This window comes from Heliangelus exortis, chromosome 3, assembly GCF_036169615.1.
Source record: "Heliangelus exortis chromosome 3, bHelExo1.hap1, whole genome shotgun sequence".
In the NCBI taxonomy this organism is placed as follows: Eukaryota; Metazoa; Chordata; class Aves; order Apodiformes; family Trochilidae; genus Heliangelus; species Heliangelus exortis.
In genome coordinates this window covers 73,276,117-73,298,723 of record NC_092424.1, presented here as the reverse complement: position 1 = coordinate 73,298,723, position 22,607 = coordinate 73,276,117, and the positions used below count along the sequence as shown (strand labels likewise).

General features: G+C 33.7%; 1 protein-coding gene across 6 annotated transcripts in view; it reads left to right on the top strand.

Annotated features, from left to right (window-relative positions):
- Positions 1-22,607, top strand: part of GRIK2 (glutamate ionotropic receptor kainate type subunit 2) — a 365,605-nt gene that overhangs the window by 177,712 nt on the left and 165,286 nt on the right. For all 6 annotated transcript variants that reach the window (XM_071741263.1, XM_071741262.1, XM_071741261.1 and 3 more), the window contains 3 exons: positions 17,883-18,026; positions 19,145-19,252; positions 22,422-22,535. In XM_071741263.1, the coding sequence (XP_071597364.1) occupies positions 17,883-18,026; positions 19,145-19,252; positions 22,422-22,535 (366 nt within the window). The remainder of the gene's footprint in view (positions 1-17,882; positions 18,027-19,144; positions 19,253-22,421; positions 22,536-22,607) is intronic.

Here is a 22,607-nt window from a genome sequence, read left to right as displayed (position 1 = left end):
TGAGTAATAAGCATGAATGTGGTTTCTGTTCTACTTGGTCTATGACAGATAAACTAAAAGTTTTTATTTGTTATCCAAGTACTTTAGATAAAAAGAGACATCTCTTGTTCCATTTCCCACCACTTACAGTAAAGGGTAGACAGGATTAAGAGAACTAATACTGTGTTTATCTGCTGCTTGTTCACAGTGGTATCTCTGGAGTATTATTTTACATGTTTTTCATTTGTATACCTGAAATGGCCCTCTAAAAGAAGCAATGTGTATTTTCAACCCTTTTAGAAATGCAGTTTATGTAGAGAGCAGTTTGTTAGCCAAAAATCCATGTTTGAGGATCACCACAGCTGTGAATATCCTGTCTAATTTTTAAAATGACTTCAATATTAACCAATGAAACAGTTTGCTTCCTTGTACTTAACCTGTGTAGATAGAGTACTATAATTCTATAAGGAATATTGATTTTTCAAGAGTTTTTCAAGAGTCTTCCTCTCAAAATAGGGTATACAATGCTAGCTAAATGTCTAGGCTCCCTCTGAACTCAGGAGGCCTAGATGAATCACTCGTGTTTATTCACAGCTCTTCTGGTAGTTTTTATATGACTGATTTTAGGTAAAAGAATTCTGTTTAAGATGTTTTTAAGGCTCCTTTTTTTTTTTGGTAATATATCAGAGGTTTTTTTGGCTCTGTAAAGTTATGGTTCATGAGGATCAAATCATTTAAAAGGCAGAATATTTAAAAAATACTCATATACAAAGCCACACATGTATTATGAATATCCATATAATAGTTTTGAAATCTTCTGAAGTGTGTATCTTAAGAGATGTTAAAACTTTAAGGGGGTTTTCCACATATCTACTGCCTTCTAAGAATAATTTGGTCATCCAGTTTTCATTTCTTTCTTTTTTTCAAGCTGTTTTACATTCTTAAAAAATCTCTCTCTGCAGATCTCTTATCCTAATCGTGTGCAAGAAAAACAGTCTGGAGCCTCAGCACTGCCTTAGCAGCAGTGATTAGATTCTCTAAGTTCACCTCTTGAAAGATACGTTCACTTCATATATTTTGCCTAATCTTTTAGGAATAAAACTGCTTTCTGGGTTTATTGTCCCCACCTTTAATTTTTTTAAGCAAAATTATATTGCTAAATTCTTTCTGTTGTGTTAATACTTCATGATGCTTAGTGTTTTTCTTAGACTTTTAATACATACCTAGTTAGACTGGTGCTGTTTTACCAAGGAGGATCCAGTGATGATATTTTGCCAGTATTTCAATCGCATAATTTTGTTTTAACTGAAATAATATTAATTGCTAATTTTGTTTACTTTGCAAAGAAAAAGGTAATTTGTTGCACTTGCTTCTGAAGTATAAACTGAAAAATATTTAAGCTGTATTTGGTTAAAATAATGACTGGGTTCACTCTTGAGGCAAATGTTTTACCATTTCCAGGGGAAGATAGTGGAGAAAAGAATTTTGTCATTATGAGATAGATGCACATAGAAATACTGTCCAACGTTTAGGCTAAGAATGTTAATGGAAAATGCATAGAAAATGGGTGCTGTATCTAGGCCAGCCACTCATTTCAAGGTTGCCCTGCAACTAGAAACAGGTTAATGAAAGATATTCTGTATCTCTTCAACAATTTTCTAATTTCTCCTTAGCAATACTGTGCCTTTTTTTTGGCACTGGTTGATCCAGCAAACAGTATTCCTTGTATTCCTTGTTTGATTAAAATGAAACATGGGTTTGCCTTGTTTCTTAGGCACTGGCATCTTGTGGACTTGCATTCTTATTATAAAATTAAGCAACTTTGCTATTGTGTTATATATATACATATGCATATATATATAGAACATGTAATATAAAATGTTACTTATATGGGGTTTTTTAATATATATACACTTTATTATTAGGTAAAAATCAAATGTCAGCTCTGTCAGTAGAGCTATGACTGAAGAGGTTTTTACACCACTCTAGAATTTATGTAGATTTTAATCAGTCTTCATTAGTATGGCTGTCAGTTAGTTTACTACAAATTGGTTTTTTCCCTCTCCTTTTCCTGAAAAGGCAGAAGTGGCATGAATCAGACTGCAAGGTTATACATACAATTTAAATTAATAATCTGATCTTTCAACTACCAGTTATAAAATTGTGCAATTTTGCACATTTTTTCCTGAATATGCTTTAACGGAAACTTCCTCTTAAAGAACAACTTTCCTTCTGTATGAGTATCCCTAGTAAAGATAGCTCTATACACAGAACAAGGAGCAATTCCATTTTCTCTTTTGACTAAAATACCTCATTATCGTTATCTTTCTAGATAGAAATACAAATATTATTCTAAGAGAAAACCTGGATTTGCATATTTTCTGAGTTTAATTTTCTGACTCCCAGGCTCCTGCTGGGGACCTTGAGAGCAGGGAACTCACCAGTTTACTATGTAGGTTTGAGATTTTGTCCCGGAATAGGAGGATTCTCATGTGTACATAAGATACATCATTTCCTTAGGATAGACCCTACTGGGTTTTACTAATGTCCATCGATTAAAAATTTATATTTATTTTAAAAAAGTAATTTAAGTTCATGATTTCTACCACTATATTCTGGCTCTCTGACTTCCAATTTCTGTTTTTGTGTTTCTCTGGTAGCTTATAGCTGTCTTGTGGCTGGGATATCCTACTGGCTATTGATTTGAGGACTCTTTAATTGAAAACTGTTCAGTAAACATCATTTTCAATTTACTGTTTCGGCCATCTATATTTAGGTGCCAGAGGCTCATTTGCAGCAGTTGATGGTTAAAGATTTAAAAGCTACACATCACCTAGGTATACTTCAGTAATATGCAGGTTTTACACCAAGGTCTTGTCATACATCTTACATAGCCTACGGGCTAAAAGTGTGTGACTGTGCATTTGTGTCTGCATGTGTCACCACAGGAAAGGAAAAGGCAAAGAATCAATGATCTCAAAATTAATTAAAATCAGGAAGACTTTCCCTCTGCTGACAGGATATTTAGGATGAAAATAATTAAATGAGCTATTGTGGCAAATGCAATATCGATTGCACACCAAGAGCAATTCCTTGAAAACTTAGATGAAGATTGATAACTTTTTCTTCGGACGTAGAGCCAAAGGCAACCATTTGTATCTCCAGTTTGTGTGCTTATGTGCAGTCTGACAAATGGCTTTCAGCCCCACTCTCTATCGACCACTATAAAAAGCTACTGCGTACCAGAAATAAATGGCATATGCATGCTGACTCTCCCTTCTTTTGTGTCTGTACAGTTAAAAATGCTTAATTTACTATTTTCAGTTCTTTATACTATAAAAATAGTACCTTCCGTCCTTTCAGGGCAAAAAGGCTTTATTTGTTTCTTTGTATCAGGTCAGAGGTGGATTTTTTCTTTCTTTGAATAAAGAGGATCAGGAATTGCACTCTGGAATTAGAGGTGAAATGAAGTTAAGGTTAATATTTTCAGAATAATAACAAAATAGAATATACTTGAAGGTGGCACCAGAATTTCTCAGGTGATCATTGGAGTTTAGCTATAATAGGGCTACAATTACAAGTGAAGAGGCCCAGTAGGGGCAGCATCAAAAAGCAAAAACCTGATTATTATTACTTCACATTATTTTATTTTCAACTATTTTGCTTCAGACTATCTCTAGTCTTTATTTTTTGGACAAAGCAATTAGCAGATGGAGCACATAAGGTACTGCTCTAGGTCATATCTTTCACTGAATTTTATCTTAAAAGAGTTCATGCAGTGCTCCATGACATGAATCAGAACACTGATATGTGGAATAATCAGAAGAGTCACTTCAAAGCTTGCTGCTGGTACAAAATAAAATCTGTAGTAGACTTTCCAGAGTAATGGAGCCTTTCAAAATTATTTTGAGAACAAATCAAAGTGAAAAGAAATTGAGTGGACAAGTGATGTTTTTGCTTTGGTAACAGACTAAACCAAAAATAGACATAGAAAATGCTATAGACAGAAAGGGAATAGGCTTAATACTTGTTTAAAAATGTCAAAACAAGCCTGTTGACAACGTTTGCCTTTGAATCACATTATTTTATCTAATTGTGTATGGAAGCAGACTCTTATATGTCAACTTATTTGGGGAAACAGACTTGTAAAAGGAAAACATTGCCAAATCGCCTAGTAAGTAAACAGTTCTTTTCAAAACATAGGAAGGAATGTTAATTGTGATGTTCTTACCAAGTTCTTCCTACCTATTTTTAGGCAGTCTTGTCCTAATAATAGCTCTGGTATTGAACGTGGCTATTCCTGTGTCAGTTTTGTGCTGAGGTGAGATGGCTCATTTATGCTGGGGGCTGGATGGGAAGAGTCTGTTGCCCTTCATGGATAGACAGACTGCCTCTTCCCAGATCTTTTCCAGATAAAGCACTCACACAGAAACAACACTCAGCAGAAATAATTCTCTTCCACCTCTTTCTTTCTGATGAATCTGAAAATAGTTGTACTTTTTGGGAACCTGAAAGCTTCCTATGGTTTTTTATGACAGGGTGATTTTTTGTTACATTTTTAATTAAATATTAGATAAGAATTTGTACATATATCCAGTGCTAAGTGACTGAAATATCTACCTTTTGAACTTTAGATTACTCAGACATTCCCTGTTTTGTTAAATTTTAAGATTAAATAGATAATCATGTTAATGTGAAGAAAATATTCTTGTAGACCTCATTTGTATGCTGCCTTCTGCTTTGAACCATTTATCACCATTCAAAAAAGGTTTTCCTAAACAACCATAACATTTTATGCACACTGTGCTATCTGAAAATTTCTTCATCAAGGGCAGAAGTTAACATTACGGATTAACTGCTTCAGGAAAAACAATTTTTCTTTTGTGAATGTGTATCATTCCAATGTCCAGGAAAATTTGTGTAGGAAATTCTAGATAAAGAAAATAAGATGAAAATTTTAAACTAAATTCAATTAACTTTTGTCCTGGGTTCTGTGCAAAACAACCAGTTTAATTAAGATCATAATATTAGGCATCTAATTTAAATATGATCCTTTGTGATTTAGATTTTTTGACACAATATTTTAAGATTATTCAACTTCTGGAGAGCATACAAAAATTATGTATTTTTACTGTCATTTTTCCATAACTTCCACTTAGTTTTAGAGGCAGAGCTTGTATATTGTGTAATATTATTAAGATAAGACTTCCAAATATTCAAAGTTTTTGTTTTGTTGCACTGTAGCCACACAGCTGAATATTTTCTGAGCAGATGTATCTCTTGAGATAGGTGTTTTGAGAAAATTTCACCGAAATTATATTAGCCAGTTCTGGGTAGAGAAGTAGGACGGAAATGTTATGTTTCCAGAATTTATTTCATTTTTTTTCAGCCTCTGCCTAGGAAGGTGTGAGCATTCCATATGTTAAAGTAGAAGCTTGGAATTTTGTGGAATGCAACACTGAATTTTATGTTGCCTCCACAAGTTAGAATCTTTTCACTCCATATAATACAATGCACTTCTGCAACCCTTGTGCAGCAGGATCCTAACTGTAGTGGATTTCATATGTGTATCTGTGAGATCCTCTAAAAAATACACTCTATGGTTATATAAATTACAACTTACCTTTGCACAGGAGAGGTAAAGCTTATATCCATACTGACATTATTTTCCCTGTGGTAAATACTGATTTTGTAAATGTTTTTCTTATTCTTTTGAAAATATACATGTATGTGTATTACAGAAATATGTAGTGTGAGTTTTGTTTGTTAGATAAATTTTTTTCCATAAAAATGCCTGCATGCTCTACTGTGGATAACAGAAAGAAAAGACTGTATTTTTATAATGACCAAAAGCCCCAGTTACACTTAATACCTTATAAAAATATTTTTTAACAATATCAATATGAAGTACGGACTCGTGAATTATAAAAATAACTTCTCCCCATATTCCATATTTTGATAATTATTATATTCAGCTTTCCATTTTTTAGATTGTTTCTTGATACAATCACTCTTATTACACAATTCGGTAGGTTTTGGCAAAAGCAGCCAAGAGGTAATAAAAACTAGGAGAGTATGCTTATAGCCTTGTGAAGAAATCTGACATTTGCTCTGAATTCCACTGTTCCTATATTCTGTTTTTTTCAGTACTATATGATTAATATGGAGCTTCTTTAGGCTACTTCAGATAAGTGGAGGAACATTACTTCCTATTTATTTTTCCTTCTAATCTAAGACCATTTGGCTAGTAGAGCTGTTAGTAAATATGAGGAAACTAGAAATCCTTGTGGTAGAGCAGAATGTACTTGTATATTACCTCTTTTTAATTCCTCTCCTCCCTTTTTCCTTCCCTGCTCTCCCCAAAATTTCATATATGGAGAACCTTCTGAAATGTAAAGGATTAATATCTCTAAAAATAAGTTGAATGGTATGAAAAAGTTAAAATTTTGCTAATGCATAGTTAAGAGGTATTTGTACATGCAGGAAAAGTAAATCCTCATCAGATTAGTCAGAGATAGGCAAAAAATTGCTAAAGCCTCTGCCTAAGCTTTGACACATTTTTATTTTTAAATGTAGATTTAGTTGTAGTGTAGAAATTTGACTGATGGATGGAGTCCTGATGGTGTATTGAAAAAGCTGGAAGCACATTCAGCTTTCAGTACCTATTTTAGGTTTAGTAATTATGATAATTATATACTAACATTTGGCTTTATGATATAAATATCCTTTTGAAATGAACCATTTTTAGAGAGAGTGATTTCCAAAATTGTCAGAAAGGATCACTAGGTGAATCTGGATTTTGTATATTGCTAAAATTTTATTGACCATACCAAGACTCACATATAGCTGCAAAAAATTTGATCTCATGAAGATGGTGGTTGGTTATACTCACCAAAACAGCAGCTGTGTCTAACATGACAGCATGTCATGACTGTGTTGTTCTTAATAAAAAGCCTGTGGATCTTTCGGTACTGAAGAATTCACCTTTGACTTCATAAGTTTTGAAAATTTTATATAAATACCTCCCTTATAGTTTTTCTTCATCCTGACTCTGTTTAGCTATCCTTATTTTCTCAGTGGTGACCAGAGATAGGACAAGGGGTAATGGGTGTAAATTGGAGCATAGGAGGTTCAAGTTGAATATCCGAAAAAATTTTTTTACTGTAAGGGTGACAGAGCCCTGGAACAGGCTGCCCAGGGGGGTTGTGGAGTCTCCTTCACTGGAGACATTCAAAACCCACCTGGACACGTTCCTAGGCGATGTACTCTAGGGGGCCCTGCTCTGGCAGGGGGGGTTGGACTAGATGATCTTTCGAGGTCCCTTCCAACCTCTATGATTCTATGATTCTATGATTCTATGATTTTCATTGTACTCTGAAATTCTCTGTGCTTTCATATTTAAGGATTTCAAAGTTCATAAAACTTGAATTAAACTATTACTATCAAGGTACTTATCAGTCTCAGCCCCTGAAGTTCCCATTAAGAGCTTTTTCTGAAATATCTCAGCTTTTTTTTTCTGAAATTCTCAGCTTTTTCTGAAATATCACTATTTGAAAATGTAGTTAATTTGATAATTTTTTGTGGGCTAACATATTAGAGTGACAGACATTCTAGAATAGCTGAGGTCATTTTAGAATATGAGGTCATTTTTACAAGATAAGCTGCAAAAGTAGTCACAAAACAGAATACATATTTTCAATCAATTAATAAACTTAATGTAAGCAGATGAAAATCAAAAGAAAATATATTTAATTTTGTGTCTACTGTGATGGTAAAGCCAGAGTGAACAATTTTTTGATAACCAGATTACTGATAAAAAGTTCATACTGAAAACAAACAATAATCGAGAGTTTCAATGAAACAAAAAACAATTATATCAGCAATTATAGCACACAGTGGAGGCAGAACTAGAAAGGAAAGAAAATGTAAGGTTACAAGGTCACTTTGCTATTTTGTAATCTGTCCAGGCTATGATCTTCATATGACATGCATGTGGATGGAAGATATAAAAATGACAAAAAGCAGTGAGAATTGAAAAATGGGTGTACTTTTAAAACTGAAAAAAAACCCTACAAAAACCCCATAAAAGAGCTACTTTGTAAATTTAACAGGAGATTGGCTTTCTAAATCAGGCCAATGATCTCTTTTAATACCTTTTCCTTGGGGTATTTCTGATTTAAAGAAATGTTAATTCAAAGTTGTCACTTATTTAAACCAGACCATTACTTAATAGAGGAATTGCAGAGGCCGACATAAAGCAGAATTCTGTTTTGAAACAAACATGTACTCTTTTATAGGCTAGTTATGTTTCACATTGCTTAACAATTTGTTTTCTCCTGGAAATATGAACGTTGCAGGGCTGAAGATTTTAAAATCTTTGTCATTAGTTCTTTGTAGGTGGAGAGAAATATAAAAAGAGCTTTTGGTGGATGCAGGAGAAGGCAATTTATTATGAACACTTTGAAATGTTTTGTCTCTGCTGTTCAAAGTCATCAACATCCATTTATTTTTGTAATTTTATGTAAAATTTGAAAGTATGAAAAATCAAACAAAAATCAAACATTGTGAAACTTTTACAGGATACAAAAATGTAATATGTAGAGATTCCTTCTTTAGAAAGTTTTAAAAATACTTTTTAATTAGATATGCATTTAACCACACAATTATTTTAACTTTATGCCTCTGTAGTTCCATGTGTTGTCAGGTGTTCTTTCTGCCTGCACAAGAATACAAAGGTGCTCAGTGTGTCTGCTGAGTAGGATCTTTCTGTAATTACTTATAAATTGCTTATACAGAGGGACTTTTCATGTGGTGTGATAAGCCTTGAATACTGAGCTAATATAATAGTAGCAGGCAGCTTTTTATTATGGATGTGGTTGATGGAGTTGCAGTGATCACAATCACATTGATTTTTAGCAGCAGAACGGATGAAAGGAAATAGACAACCAAAACCAAATAATGACTCATTGTCCCTGTTAATTAGGTTTTTGCTATCTGTCCTTATGGTATATAGAAGAGTATGATAGGGGTTCTATGAAAAGAAAAAAAAAGAAAAAAGCACATACCACAATTTCTAAAGTTCAAAAGGAAGGTTTGGAAAGTATTTCAGACAAACTCTACCTGGAATTTTTTACATTATTTTAAAATGATATAGAAAACTAACATAATAGTACCTGTTCCTATTTGTGTATTATAGGCACAGTTCTGCAAGTGCTTACACAAGCAGGCAGCTTTTACTTTTGCAAGCAGTACACTGAAAGTCATTTTCTTCTTGGATTAGTGGAGTTTATGGCATGATTTAATATTTACAGGGTGTTATGAAATAACATTTTATATAGTCATGTGATTTAGAAAATAGAAAACCAGAGTAAAAAAATTTCAAAAACATATCATGAAAGAATTTTTTTTTTTTTTTTTTTTAACAATGTTTATCCCAGATAAGTGTAGGTGACCGTATAGGCTGAATGATTTTTATTGGGAACTTTATATGATTGGTAAGAAGTATAGGACCCTGACTGCTTTTACGGAGTAGTTGCAGTTAACCTGTCCAATAAATGGCTTATGTAAAACAGGTGAGAATGAGAAATTGATCAGAAAGTTGAAGAAATCAATCACAACTTAACCTTATATCAGAATAGCAAACCTTGGGTAGGAATACTGTCTTTGAAACCAGAGCATCATCCAGTCAAATTTAAAAATTGAAATAAAGGATGGATTTCTAAATATTCTCAGACTTTTTCTACTTACTTCCTTAAATGAAATTTTCCTTCATACTTAAGATTCAAGCTTGTCCTCCACAAGAAAGGAAAATTTTGAATGGTGTTTTCTGACAAGGTCACCTCGTCTATGCGCTTCAGGATATATTCTAAATCTTTAGCAGTTTATTTGCCAGAGTGAAATTCAGATCCTTGATCAAAGGTCAGATGGGAGATGATCACAGCAGATGAGAGAAATAGTCCTGCCTTTCTTATTTCAGAAAACCTTGTGTTAAAGCTACTTGCTTTGAAATCTCCTGTGTTAATTGCTGGCAAAACTTCAAATTGTCTGAACATTTTACCACAAATAAGTTAAAATCAAACTGTTCTAAGGGGCTATCTGCCTACTTAATTTTCAGATATTTAGCACCATAAATATTCTCTCAAATCACATGACTATCTGAGATTGTTTTCTGAGATTAAAGAACTTTTAACACTTCAAAGTTTTATAATGGAAAATATATTTTCACTCTGTCAATACAAAAGAATGCATATTCTTTCCTATGCAATGACAATATAATGAAAAGAAACGCGGCAACAGCATCACTACCCTTTGGAATGCTTTTTATATTCTTTCATTCTCTTTGACATTTTCTCAAAATTTGTAATTTTTTAATGTTCCACTTTGCCATTACTCGGAGAAGTGGATAGTGAACTTTAGGCATTTCAGCAAAAGAAGAAAATACTTTTTTTCTCTCTCTGTTAAGAAAAAATTGCACTTTACAAAAAAACCTACCTGCCTACTTCTGCATTTTAAAAATGTAGATTAAAATAAATAAAATGTATGTTAGATTTAAGGTGGTTTTAAATAATATATTTAACAAGTAAGTTTGCTTTATTTGGATGCTAAACCACTACTTTGATGATGTGCAAAACAGTTTGTGTCTATTTTGCCTCTACTTAAAAACACACACATTTATCAGTACAAAAACCCTCCCTGTTTAAAATTCACTAGACAACTACATTTTAAAGGTAATTTAAGCAGCTATTCCATAATGTGATGATTATTCAGCTGAAATGCTCCTACATTTTGAAAAAAATTATGCTAGCAAGTTTATTTGATTTCTTTGATTTTCAAAAAATTAGATGAACATTGTTTATAGCTTGCTGATGCTCATATCTTATTCCCACTTGGAATACATTTTTGAGGCTGAAAAAGAACCCTCGACTGCTTAATTGTACCCTAGGGTGGAGTTGGGAATGTGTCAAGAAGTAAGAAAACACTAGCTTTAATAAGCATACAATGCAATTTAACAGCTCATAAACCAGTAAAATTTAATCCCAGGCCAAGAGATTTATTAAATCTCACTCAGCAAAATGGTTTTGTGGATGTGTTAAGTGAAATCATTACAGGGGCAATAGATTTTATTACTCGATGAGGGGAGGAACTACTTCCTCAACACATTTCTTCTTAAATTCATTCACTCATTTTAATTGTCTTGAGTAGGAGAGCTTACTGTGAGTAGTAGTAGTAGTAGGCTGGGTTTCTGGAATTTGTGTCATGCTACTACATTTGTCAGGCATCATCTAACTGAAGTATCTTTTTGGTGGCCTTGTGCAGCAGCTACTTTAATGATGGTTAAAGATTTTTTAATGTAAAACAACTAAACCTTCTCTCTGTAAGATGAAATCACACTTATTAATTTTTTCATTTTATCATTTTTGCACTCATGCTTGTTTTTCTGTTTACTTCAGTTTTCTTCCTTGGCTTCTGTTCCTCTCAGTGGCTGTTCTCGGTCTTTGTTTTTATAGGCTGCAGAAATTATGTACATTCAATCTTTTCTCTAATACTTCTGCCAGTTAGAGGATTCCCAATTCTACCTAAGTCTTCCAGACAGTTTTTACATCCCTGTGAAATATTATTCTGACTTATACCACTTCAATATGTCTTACTTATATAAATGTTGCCTCATCCAATGGTCCAATTTTTTTTTTCAAGTTAGTTTCTTCCAATTTCTGTAGCCTGTATGACAAACTCCTTGAAGAGACTGTTCAGAGTCCAAGTGTGCCCAAAGATATCTTACTTAGTGCTACACTTATATCCTTAAAATGAGTTGCTGAAAGGACTTCTGTTTTTGTTTATTTTTGTTGGCCAGACCATGTAATATGAGTTCCTATGGGTATCATATTCCATAGAGATATAAAATATCCAAGAGACTGTTCCAGTGATCTTGGCTAGTTTTGCCATATTTTGGGCTGATAAATGCATTTATATTCCCTTATTGCTTTGAAGCCATTCTTAACCTGAGGATTTTTATGATAATTAAAAAAGATTTATTTGATTTTGTTTTCTCATACAGTTGGAAATATTTAAGAAAAAAAAAAAAGAAAAAAAAAAAGACAAGACGTGCTGTACTTATGCAAGGTTACCTTGGAAAGGGTTTTCTCCTAACTGTTTTGCTCTATTGTTTTGCTCTAGACTTTCTTTGAGGTTGGAATATCTGTATACCTTATGTCTTATATCACATTCATTAGAGAGAACTGCTTCATGATATGTAATTGCATGGAGTGATTTAGATTTTACAGCTAATCTCTTGTCTAATTCTTCCATGTCCTGAAGGACATTTTCTTGTGAATTGAGTTTACAGTATGAAGTGTAAACTGCATGTGTTTCATCAAGCTGCATACCAATAACTATGCAGAATAATAATAATAATAATAAAGGGAGGTTATGTCTCTGATAATTATTATTTACTTTTGAGTGAGGACAGTTGTGATGGCAATCGCTTTGTGGTTCTAAAATGACTATGGCATGGCATGATTTACCCTTCAATTTCATGCATTTATCTGGATACTTTTGTCATGGTCACCTAGGAAACAAATGCAGATATACATTTATGAGCATTTTCATTCAGTTGAATTTAATTTTTGATGCAGCTAATGAAGCTACACTTGAAAAGAATTTAAGCCTCATCTTAATGAATTCATAATATTTTTCAGAACGCATTAGTGACTATCAGACACTCAGCAAAATACTTAGAACAGTTTTGCCTTGTAAATGTAGTCGGACTTTTTTTCACAAGGGAAAAATTTGACTGTCTAGAGATAAGACAGAGATAATCTTGAAGCAAATTATGAGCTGCATATGAAAAATATAAGCTATCCTGCTTAATGCAGTAGTATTTATTCAGATAATATACAGGTAAATATAATGAAAGAATTAAAAGATAGAAATGTATGTGCATACTTTACTAATCAGTGGAAAAATCTTGGCTTGTGTGATGCAGTACTTAATATGAACTGTCCGGTGTCCTCTCTTGAAATTTTCAGTCAATTCCATTTAATCCTGAACTGACAAGAGATCTAGAGAATACGTTGCATCTGAATGTAATTCCAAAACAAAATCTGGTGTTTTATTTCTTCTTTGATACATATCAAGGCTTTCATTTTCCCCTTCCTTTCCCTTCTTTCTTTCAGAGTTAATTTGCTTTAACTGGACATGACTTGAATGAATAAAGTCAACTTCAAACACAAAATACAGATAACTGTAAACAAATGTGTATGATACTTACAAGGAGGTCATCATTAATATTTTACACTTACCATAAAAGCATTTTGCAAACAGTTGAACAGTCTAATCTTCACAAAGGTAAATCTTATATTGTTAGGGAGATAATTTAGTTAGCTAAAAAAAATTAATATATTTTTAAAAAAAATCTGGGGTTTGGCCTTTTTGACTCCTTTTCTGTGGAAAAAAAAATTCGTAGTAAAGAGAGTAATTATGGCATCTTTTATCTCACAGATTTTGTAAGTACAAGAATATTCCAATCTAGGGGAAATAAATTGTCAATATTGCAAATAACTCATTTTTGCCTGGGATCCACATTGTGTCACTTACTAATGACGAAAAAGTAAATTTATTAAGCTACTCTTTCCCATTGACTGATTTCATATGTCACTCAATGTAGAAAAATTCTTGGTGTTTTCAAGTACTTCATAGAGCACATTTAAGTAGAAGACCATGTTTCATCACAGACTTTTATTAGTAATAAACTTATTTTGGCAAAAAACAATTAGTTTATTTTAATGTAATTTAATTTTTAATTGAAAACCTGAGGAACTTTTCTTGCTTTCAAGCTGTTTTTAATCATCCATAGCTGAGTAATTGAACCTTCTTCCAGATCATGCCTATGTAACGTCTTTTTAAATTGTAGATTAAAGAGGACTACAATTTGTTATAGTAAAATCTGAAACATAATTTTTTTCTATTTGAGAAGTGTACTATTTCTGATATAGCTCATGAAGAAACAGAATTAGCTTAGCAATATTTCATCTTATATTTACGTTAAACTTGATTAGAGTTAACTCTGGAACACTGAGATATAAACCAGAGAGGAGTGACTTATTGGTACATGAAATCCTCATATGGTTTGATGGAGTTAAATGAACATATCACACAAAAACATTGCTGTGGAAATATGGTACACTTGCAAGTCATGATTTGAACTATGGAATCTGCAAATTTTTTTTCTGCCCATATTAATTAGTTAGGCAATTAACAAGTATTCAATAGCAATTAGCACATTTATTAAGTAAGGTCTCAAATAGCATTGGTGAACTCTTACACTGTGTAAGTCTGAAGATGGTTGTGAAGAGCATAATCCCTCTGTTCTGTTACTTTTGCTCAGATTTATCTGTGTGTCTGAGTGAGAGACCTTTGTCCATATGTGTTAGAAACCAGCAAAAACCACTACCCTGAAAACCTCCTTTCCCAGGTCCATGTCCCCAGAATTCAAGCTAAATAACATGAATGACTAACAGGGACAAGCAAGTGTGTGATGAAAATCAACATATAACTGCTAGAGCTGTCACATGTGTTTAACATCTTTGGCAGTGGTTGGGGATGGAAAAGAGAAAGACTACTTTTTACTCAGACTAGGCTTGGTGAGGTATATTAGATTCTTTCTTTAATAATAGAGGGGACTGCTTTTCTACTTCTACACTGACTTCAGCACCACCAGAGCTATAGTGAAGTTAGGGTATTTACAAGCAAGTGCTTGCAAGACTCAAAAGTGATTATGCAGAAACACATGTAAAAAATAGAGGCAAAAACGTCACCCACAGAATGATGAAGTAAAATAACAGAAAAGTATTGAGAACTGTGTAATATTCAGCTGAGTTTGGGATAAAAATCAAACGCAAATGGGAACTTTCCCTCTATTTGAAATGTATTGTGACTGAAATCATGTCTTTGATTAAGATGTCACCTCTGAGAGCTAAAAGCTTTCTTGTTACTTGACAGTCAATTGAACAACAGACTTGTGGTCACAGACATCTGTCACCTGACATCTTACTCACCTAACTCAATCTCATTCTAATTCAATCTGTTGTAATAATTTTGTAGCTTTTGTAGCTAGAGTGATTCTTGTCTTTCTTAATTGTAGAAATACAAATGACAGTATGATAAGCAGTATTAGTTTATCTTTATCCAAGCAAGTAATCGTGAATACTAAGTAGGACTGTGAAACAAACAAAAAAAACCCCAAACCAACAACCTATGGTTCAGAAACTGTACAAGATGTATTTGTGAAATACAACATAATTCTTAAAAGGTTTATACAGGTTAACTAAAACACTACTAATCTCGTTTTTCATTAAAATGTTTCTCGTATTATGTGTCCTCCAGTGAATGGAAACTTTATAGCAGGTTTTTATCTGAAATTCCATTGCTTCCCTTCAACTGTCTGTCTTCTTTTTTTTCCAGACTGCTACTCTGCATTTAGATAAAATAAATAATCCTAAAAATTTCACTAGGGGCATTTCTTCCCTGATCCCCAAATAATTTCTTACTGAAACCTGCAGTGTGTCCGGAACCACAAAGCACAGTTTCAAAAGAAGAAGCAGTGCAGACAAAAGGCAGCATAACATAAAGCTTAGCAAGCCTAATGAATGAGGGTGGAGAGCTAGGCTATCAATTCCTACTGTCTTGCAGAGTAAAGGTTAAGTCACCAAGCAAAAGGAGAGCCTAACCTGTAAGATCAAGTATATATTTTATGTCTTTTCCTGAGTTGTATTCTGTTTGTTTCTCTTGCAGTAAAATTAACATTTGTGCACAGTGAGATGAGTGCAATACATGAATCACTAAACGAGTACATTGTTGAGTATATGGTTCTATCTGTTTCTCTTCAGTACAGAAGACTGCATTTAGCTTTAATCTTCCCAGACAAGGTGGATTCTCATCCTATGTAAATAAGGGATTTATCTTGCACCATCTAAAAATCAAATAGAGCACTCTATTTGTGTGCTCTAGCTTCTAGCCAGTGATTAGTTTATGTTGTGTGCATTTAAAAAGAAGTGCATTCTGATCTAGATTCATTTCCAGTGAAGTGAAATTCACCAGTGAAATATGAGGAATCTTATCAGAATCTGAAGTACTTTTCAATGGCTTTTATAATCCTTCCATTGGATCTGACTGTGTTGTCATCCTACAGATTTCCAGTTCAGTGGCTTACAGAATTTGACAAAAAGCCATGTTGATCTGCATCTGGCATAATGTCCATTTGATTTCTGCTGATGAGTCTTACTAGTTCTGTGTTCAAATTTACATCTTACTGATCAGTTAATGCTGGTTCGAACTTCTGGCTGTGTCTTAATGGGCTGCTTTTGCTAAAGTTTCACAGCAATTTCATCTTTCCTTCATTGATGCAAGGACTACAGTTTTAGAAATAAAGCTGATTTAAAAAAAAAAAGTTTCTAATTCTGAGCCAGATTAATATGTTTTATTTATTGTATAGTTAATTTAAAAAAATGTTGTCTAGACTTCAACTACTGCCAAGTACTGTTTCTAGAATATTAAGCTTTGTATGATGCTTACTCAGCATGTCATTCCAACTTTTTGGTGTTTTCCTGCTTCCTTATCAAATATCACCTTGCCTTAAACCCGTTTCAGTGCCTTGAATATAATGAACATTTTGGCAGCAAAAATACTTTCTGAATGATTTGAAACCCCTGCATAATCTACAGGTCTCTGAGATCATTGAAACTTATTATACTGGCTATTTTTAAATTTGGATTTGTTTCTGTTTGAATTTTGAAGTCTCTCCTTGGGAGAGTCATTTAAATGTAAACATATATTTTCCCCTTTAAGAGTAGCTTATGGGCTATAATGGTAGAGCATTTTTGCATTTTTATGTTTAGTTTTATTGTAAAGAGCCTTGGGATGCATTTGCATGAAAGACACTATATAAGCTCATTTTGTATTGCATTGTGTTGTATTGTAACAAGTGCAATAATCTCCAGGTTTCCTATCCATTAAAGAACTAATTTCACAGCTCACTAATTACGTGAATGAGAAGGGGAAATAGGTCCTTTTCCTCTAAGGTATGCTGAGCAGATGGCATAGTATTCATTTCCACCAAATGAATCTAAGGTTCTTCCCTGCTTTTGGTTCCAAGGCTTGCCTCTGTTTATCAAATAGAACAGGAAAGAGATGTCTGTTTCTTGTACAGGATGACAGTGTGTACTGAGAGGCTGTCTCTGTCCTTCCAAACAGCCTATCTAGTTAGGATGGGACATCAAAACCATTTAAATAAATGTGCATTTTAATAGATTCTAATTTGCCTCTGATTTATAGAAGATACTGGTTAGATCTGTCCTAGGAATTTAAACTGATAACCATAAAATTTTATTAATGAATCAGTTCAATACCTTCGAGACTGTATCTAGTCTGAAATTTCAAAACAGAGTAGGTTATTTCCTGAGTAATGTGCACTTTCCTTCATAGGTATGTTTTTGCTACCTTGCTAATACTTTGTTCTGTTCTGTTTTGTTTTTTTCTTTCACCTCACATGTAGAAATAACTGACTTGAATCAAACATGCATGCAATGATTTGTATAGCCTCCTAATGCACTGCTTTTTTGAAGTAGCATGAGTCATCAGAGGTACCAGCGTTCTCCTGTGATCCTGAAAAGCTGGGGTTTGGGCCCTGATTTCAGCCTTAAAATGAGAAATGTTGAGACTGACATTCCTGACACATCTTATGTAGGACTTGGTACTAAGGATGCATTCCTTACTATATAACAAGCAATCATATTATTTTCTCACATTAACATAACAAACCGTGCTAATTTTTTGTTTCATTGTTTCACTGCTGGGCCGTCACATGTTCTGGTTTTGTTGTGATGGTTCTGCTTTTATTCTAATTTCAGACGGATGCAGCCCTTATGTATGATGCAGTCCATGTGGTGTCAGTGGCTGTCCAGCAGTTCCCCCAGATGACTGTCAGCTCTCTCCAGTGTAATCGCCACAAACCGTGGCGCTTTGGGACCCGCTTTATGAGTCTCATTAAGGAGGTAAGTCACTAATAAAATTACTTGGCCCATTACTTTCCTCTCTCACAATTCTGTTTTTCTTTTGTTGCCTTTCTTCCTGAATTTTGCCTTTTTTCTTTCAGTAGATGGGAATCTTTCAGTTTGTTATATGGAAAGAGTTTAGCAGGCAAGGCAGCATTTTTATTTAAAAATGAGTTTTGGAACAAAAAAAAATAACAGGTGAAATAATTGCATTCTAAATAAAACTTTGTAGATAGTTTGTGTATGTGTGTAAAATTTGTGGCGTAAAATTTGAACCCCCTGAAACATCTTACACTGCATTAATATATGTGGCTTGATCTCATAGCATGCTGTGTTCATACTGGTAAGATAACAATTTAAAGCAAAGTTAATAAAGATGACCACTTCAGCATATTCAAATCTGTTGCACTCTAAGTGACTCCTAATACAAGGTTTCTCATTCTAGACAATGCAAAATACTATAATAAAGAAAGCTATTTGCAATGGAATATAATTTTGGTTTTATTACTTGTTCCTTTTAGAATGATATTTTTTTCCACTTTCCCTTCTCTACTTTGTATAGTTTAAGAACTAGGTAGACTTTAGTTTATTGAAAAATGAGGATATTGCACTTTATTAAAAGTTAAAGGAATCATCTCTGAAAGACTGGCTCAGTGACCTACCTCAGATTTTAGAGTCTCAGAGTGGTTTCAGGGGACTCAGTATCTTGCAAAACTAAGCCTTTATTTGAAAGAATTTTCCTAACAGAAAAAATTAAATCCAGCATTAGTGTAAAAGACTGGGACTTGGGGTGGGAGGGGGGCGGTGGGCATGTAGGGAAACAGAAGGGGAAATTCACACACAAATGATAGAGGAATTAAACCACAAGAGCCTTTTATCTCATTTAGTAGGATGAGTCTGTTGACTAATGTGGAAACTTTTTGAGAAAATTTTCCCTGAAAACTGAAGAAAGGATAATTTATTTAGCAAAAAAATCAATACAGAATATATTTTAAAAAGGTGAATTATTTAGATAGAGTGACAAATTAATGTTCACTTTTTGGCAGAAGTAAATTTTTATTTTGGGGCAAAAAAAGAGGGAGAGGTATTTATTTATAGAAATTGTTCTTTCTCTATAGGCCCACTGGGAAGGACTCACAGGAAGGATAACTTTTAACAAAACCAATGGCTTAAGGACAGATTTTGATTTAGATGTTATCAGCCTCAAGGAAGAAGGTCTTGAAAAGGTATGTAAGATGTTTACATCCAAAGGGATGGGAAACATGTGTCCACTAAAACCACTTCAGTAATTTCAGTAATACTGCATGTGTAATGTAAAAAAATATACCTGTTCCCAACTAGATATTTGGTTTCAAAGTCTTGTAGTAAGAGCTGTTATCTTCATGTCTGACAGTTAGTGGTATCTTAATTGTGTGCTTCTAGCCACATTCTTAGATTTGAGATGAGGGGGAAGAGAGAACAGCTGGACCTGGGGTGATGCGTTTTATCTTCACTTTGTCTTCAGTTCAGTTTCAATTCCGATCCCATTCCTATCGTTATGTGGGAACCTGTGTATATTTTCTTTACATCATAATAATATCGGAACAATCCAAACAAACTTAATAAATCCAGAACAAGCTTCATTTTGGCAGTTTTATGTGTTTAAAGAATGAACTTTCATTCTCTTGGAATACAAAATCTCTGTCCCTAAATGGCACTAAAAAAATAGGAATAATTAGCTGAACAAGTTTGTCTGTCTTGACATAAATTTTTCTTGTAGAGAGCTGAATGACAGACCAGAGGATTGAGAAATGCTCTTTTCTGTTTAGCCTAATATTGCTGTATTTCAACTAAAGACCTTGGGGAACACATAAAAGATATTTGGCCTACCTACATGACAGCATGTTGATCTGAAATGAGGTCATCTTCCCTCTCTTCTCCAGCCACCATGCCATAGAGAAGCAATGCAGGACACTGCAGAGGCTCAGCAGTTTTGCAAGTGGCATCTGCCTGGCAGTTTTAATTTATCTGTTGTGTCCAGTGTTTTGTAAGCACTGTATTTTTTCTTCATCTTCAGATAAAGCTTGATCAGCTATTGCCCCCAGGTAATATCATTGCCACAAATAAACCAAAAAATTAAGAGGGGCACTGTGCTGCAGAGTTGCGTTTCCTTTTTTCTAGAAATCATTAAATGGAGAAGCTAGCCTAAAGAAAAAGCTTCCTTCCCTCTCCTTCCTCCTCCTCCTCACACCTGAGTTTTGGAATATTAATGAAATACTTACATAGGTAGTGACATTTTTGAAAATGACAGTAGAATCTCTATGAAGCATTCCATGAAGAGACCTCTGGAAATCTAAGGAGGTGGGAAAAAGTATGTGATAGTGATAAGATTTGAAAAACAGATTAGCTTTGCATGTAGGTAGCATAGGTGCAATGCAACCTGTCTTCCTTTCTGGAGACAGAAGAATTGATGTCATGGGAATATCTAAAGAAGTGTCTCAAGAGCCTGCATGTAAGTAATAGCTTTTAAAAATGAGGAAAAGAAGTCTCTGTAATCTAGGATGGCTTTAAGAATATTGGGTTGCATTTAAGAACCATCAGGCAACAAGGACAAAATTGTTCCAGCGTACTTAATTTCTTTAAGTCAGAAATGGGAAATAATGAAGGAAATACAGACTGCGTAATGTATTTGCTTTTTGACATTTGTGAAACTACTTCAGAATTCTTATCTTTGTTATGGATTTTCCTGTGTGGATTGGAAATTCTCTGAGAGAACATAGGTGGTGCCAAATATTGTGTAATGATCACATCCACAGACACTCCCTCACCTACCAATGAGGTTCATCAAGTAGGACCTGCCTTTCACTAACCTGTGCTGACTGGGCCTGATCACTTGGTTGTCAGTTTGTGTCACTTTTTAGGAAAAATTGGAAGTTGTTAGAAACAAATCAAATGCAGTAGCAATAAACTGTAGGTTGTTTGAATTGCAGTCATACATAGTAGAGAACCGTTATTTGGGTTTTTTTTTACATTTTTGTCATTTAAACTGTTATAGTGAAAGCACATTAAAATTTCTTCTCTATTCAAAAGGCTACTTTAATTAAAATGATCAGAATTATAAACTTGAAGTTAAATAAAATTGATTATTTCATGAATTTAGAATTTGAATTGATCAAATAATGTGATGGCATTTCCTAGCATATTTTTTGTGTTACTTGTGTACCAGGAGTTGAATCTCATAGAGGAGATTTCTCCAGGTTCGATTATGTGATGGAACAGCAGGGACAGGCTCAAGTTTCAGTCTTTGCCTCTCCTTGTTATGTTCTGGATTGGTCTGTCTTTGAAATAAGCACTATGATTGCCTTAATTAACAGAATATTGCACTACAAATTCTCAGTCCTTTTACAATTTCTTAATTGTGGCTGGACTTAAGGATGAACATTTGGGATTTCCGAGGAACCTTTCAAATCACCAAATGGAAGAGTATGAAAAAATAAATGGCGTGTGTTTAGGTGTACACCCATACATGTATGTATATTTGCAATCAAACCTCACATAAATTTTCGTTATTATCTAGATTTATTTTAATGTTTAATTTTATATTCTAGATGTAGCTTAGTATTTAAAGGGTTAGTTGAAATTCTTTAAAAAGAAACCAAAAAAGAAATGTTTGTGTGTGTTTGGTTTTTTTAGAGAATTGAGTAATACAAACATTATGATATCTAAAAATGGATAGTTCTATTTTCTGCTTTCCCACTTTAGTTGTGTAGTGATGAAAAAGGGAGACAAATGATGCAATCATAAGCCCTGTTACTTATTACTTAGCATGTGAGGCTGTCCTTCAACCAAACCTTAAAGCAAAACCCTGGACCTCCTTAGACAAAAGTTCTGTTGACTTTTACTGGAATAAGAATTTCAAGGTATAAGATGTCAAAAGAGCTACAAACTGAACATTTACCTGTAAATTACTTAAGTTATTGCACTTAACCTACATTCAGTCTTCTCCATTATGTTTTCCCCAAAACATCTTTTTGCTCTGCTCTTCTCTCTGATCACAGAAAATGGTAAATCCTTCTGTAGAGACAGTGTTGTCTGCTCTGCAAATGAATTTCCACCTATTAAATTATCTTCAGATGTAGTTTACCTTGAAGAAAGAAAGTTAAATGGAAAATTAAGTACTCAGAGGAACTTTAGATATTCTGTGCACACTTTAAGGTATTGTGAATCATATTTTAAACAAGCAGACTTTGAATAATGGAACAAGGTTTAATAATAAACATTAGCAATCTTTTTCTTTTTTTTTTTTTTCCTTTTTTTTGTGTTTGTTTTTGCCATCTGTTTTTCCTTGTAGTGTTCTTTTCTAGATGCTGAAATGTAACTAGTGGACAATTTATACAGTAATTTACTGCTTTATAGGTTGGAACTTGGGATCCATTGAGTGGCCTTAACATGACAGAGAATCAGAAAGGAAAACCAGCAAACATCACAGATTCCCTGTCCAATCGTTCTTTAATTGTTACCACCATCTTGGTAAGCAATTATATATTAGCATTTCTAGAAATACAGTTTACAGGGAAGCAAATGAAATATGCCATACTAATT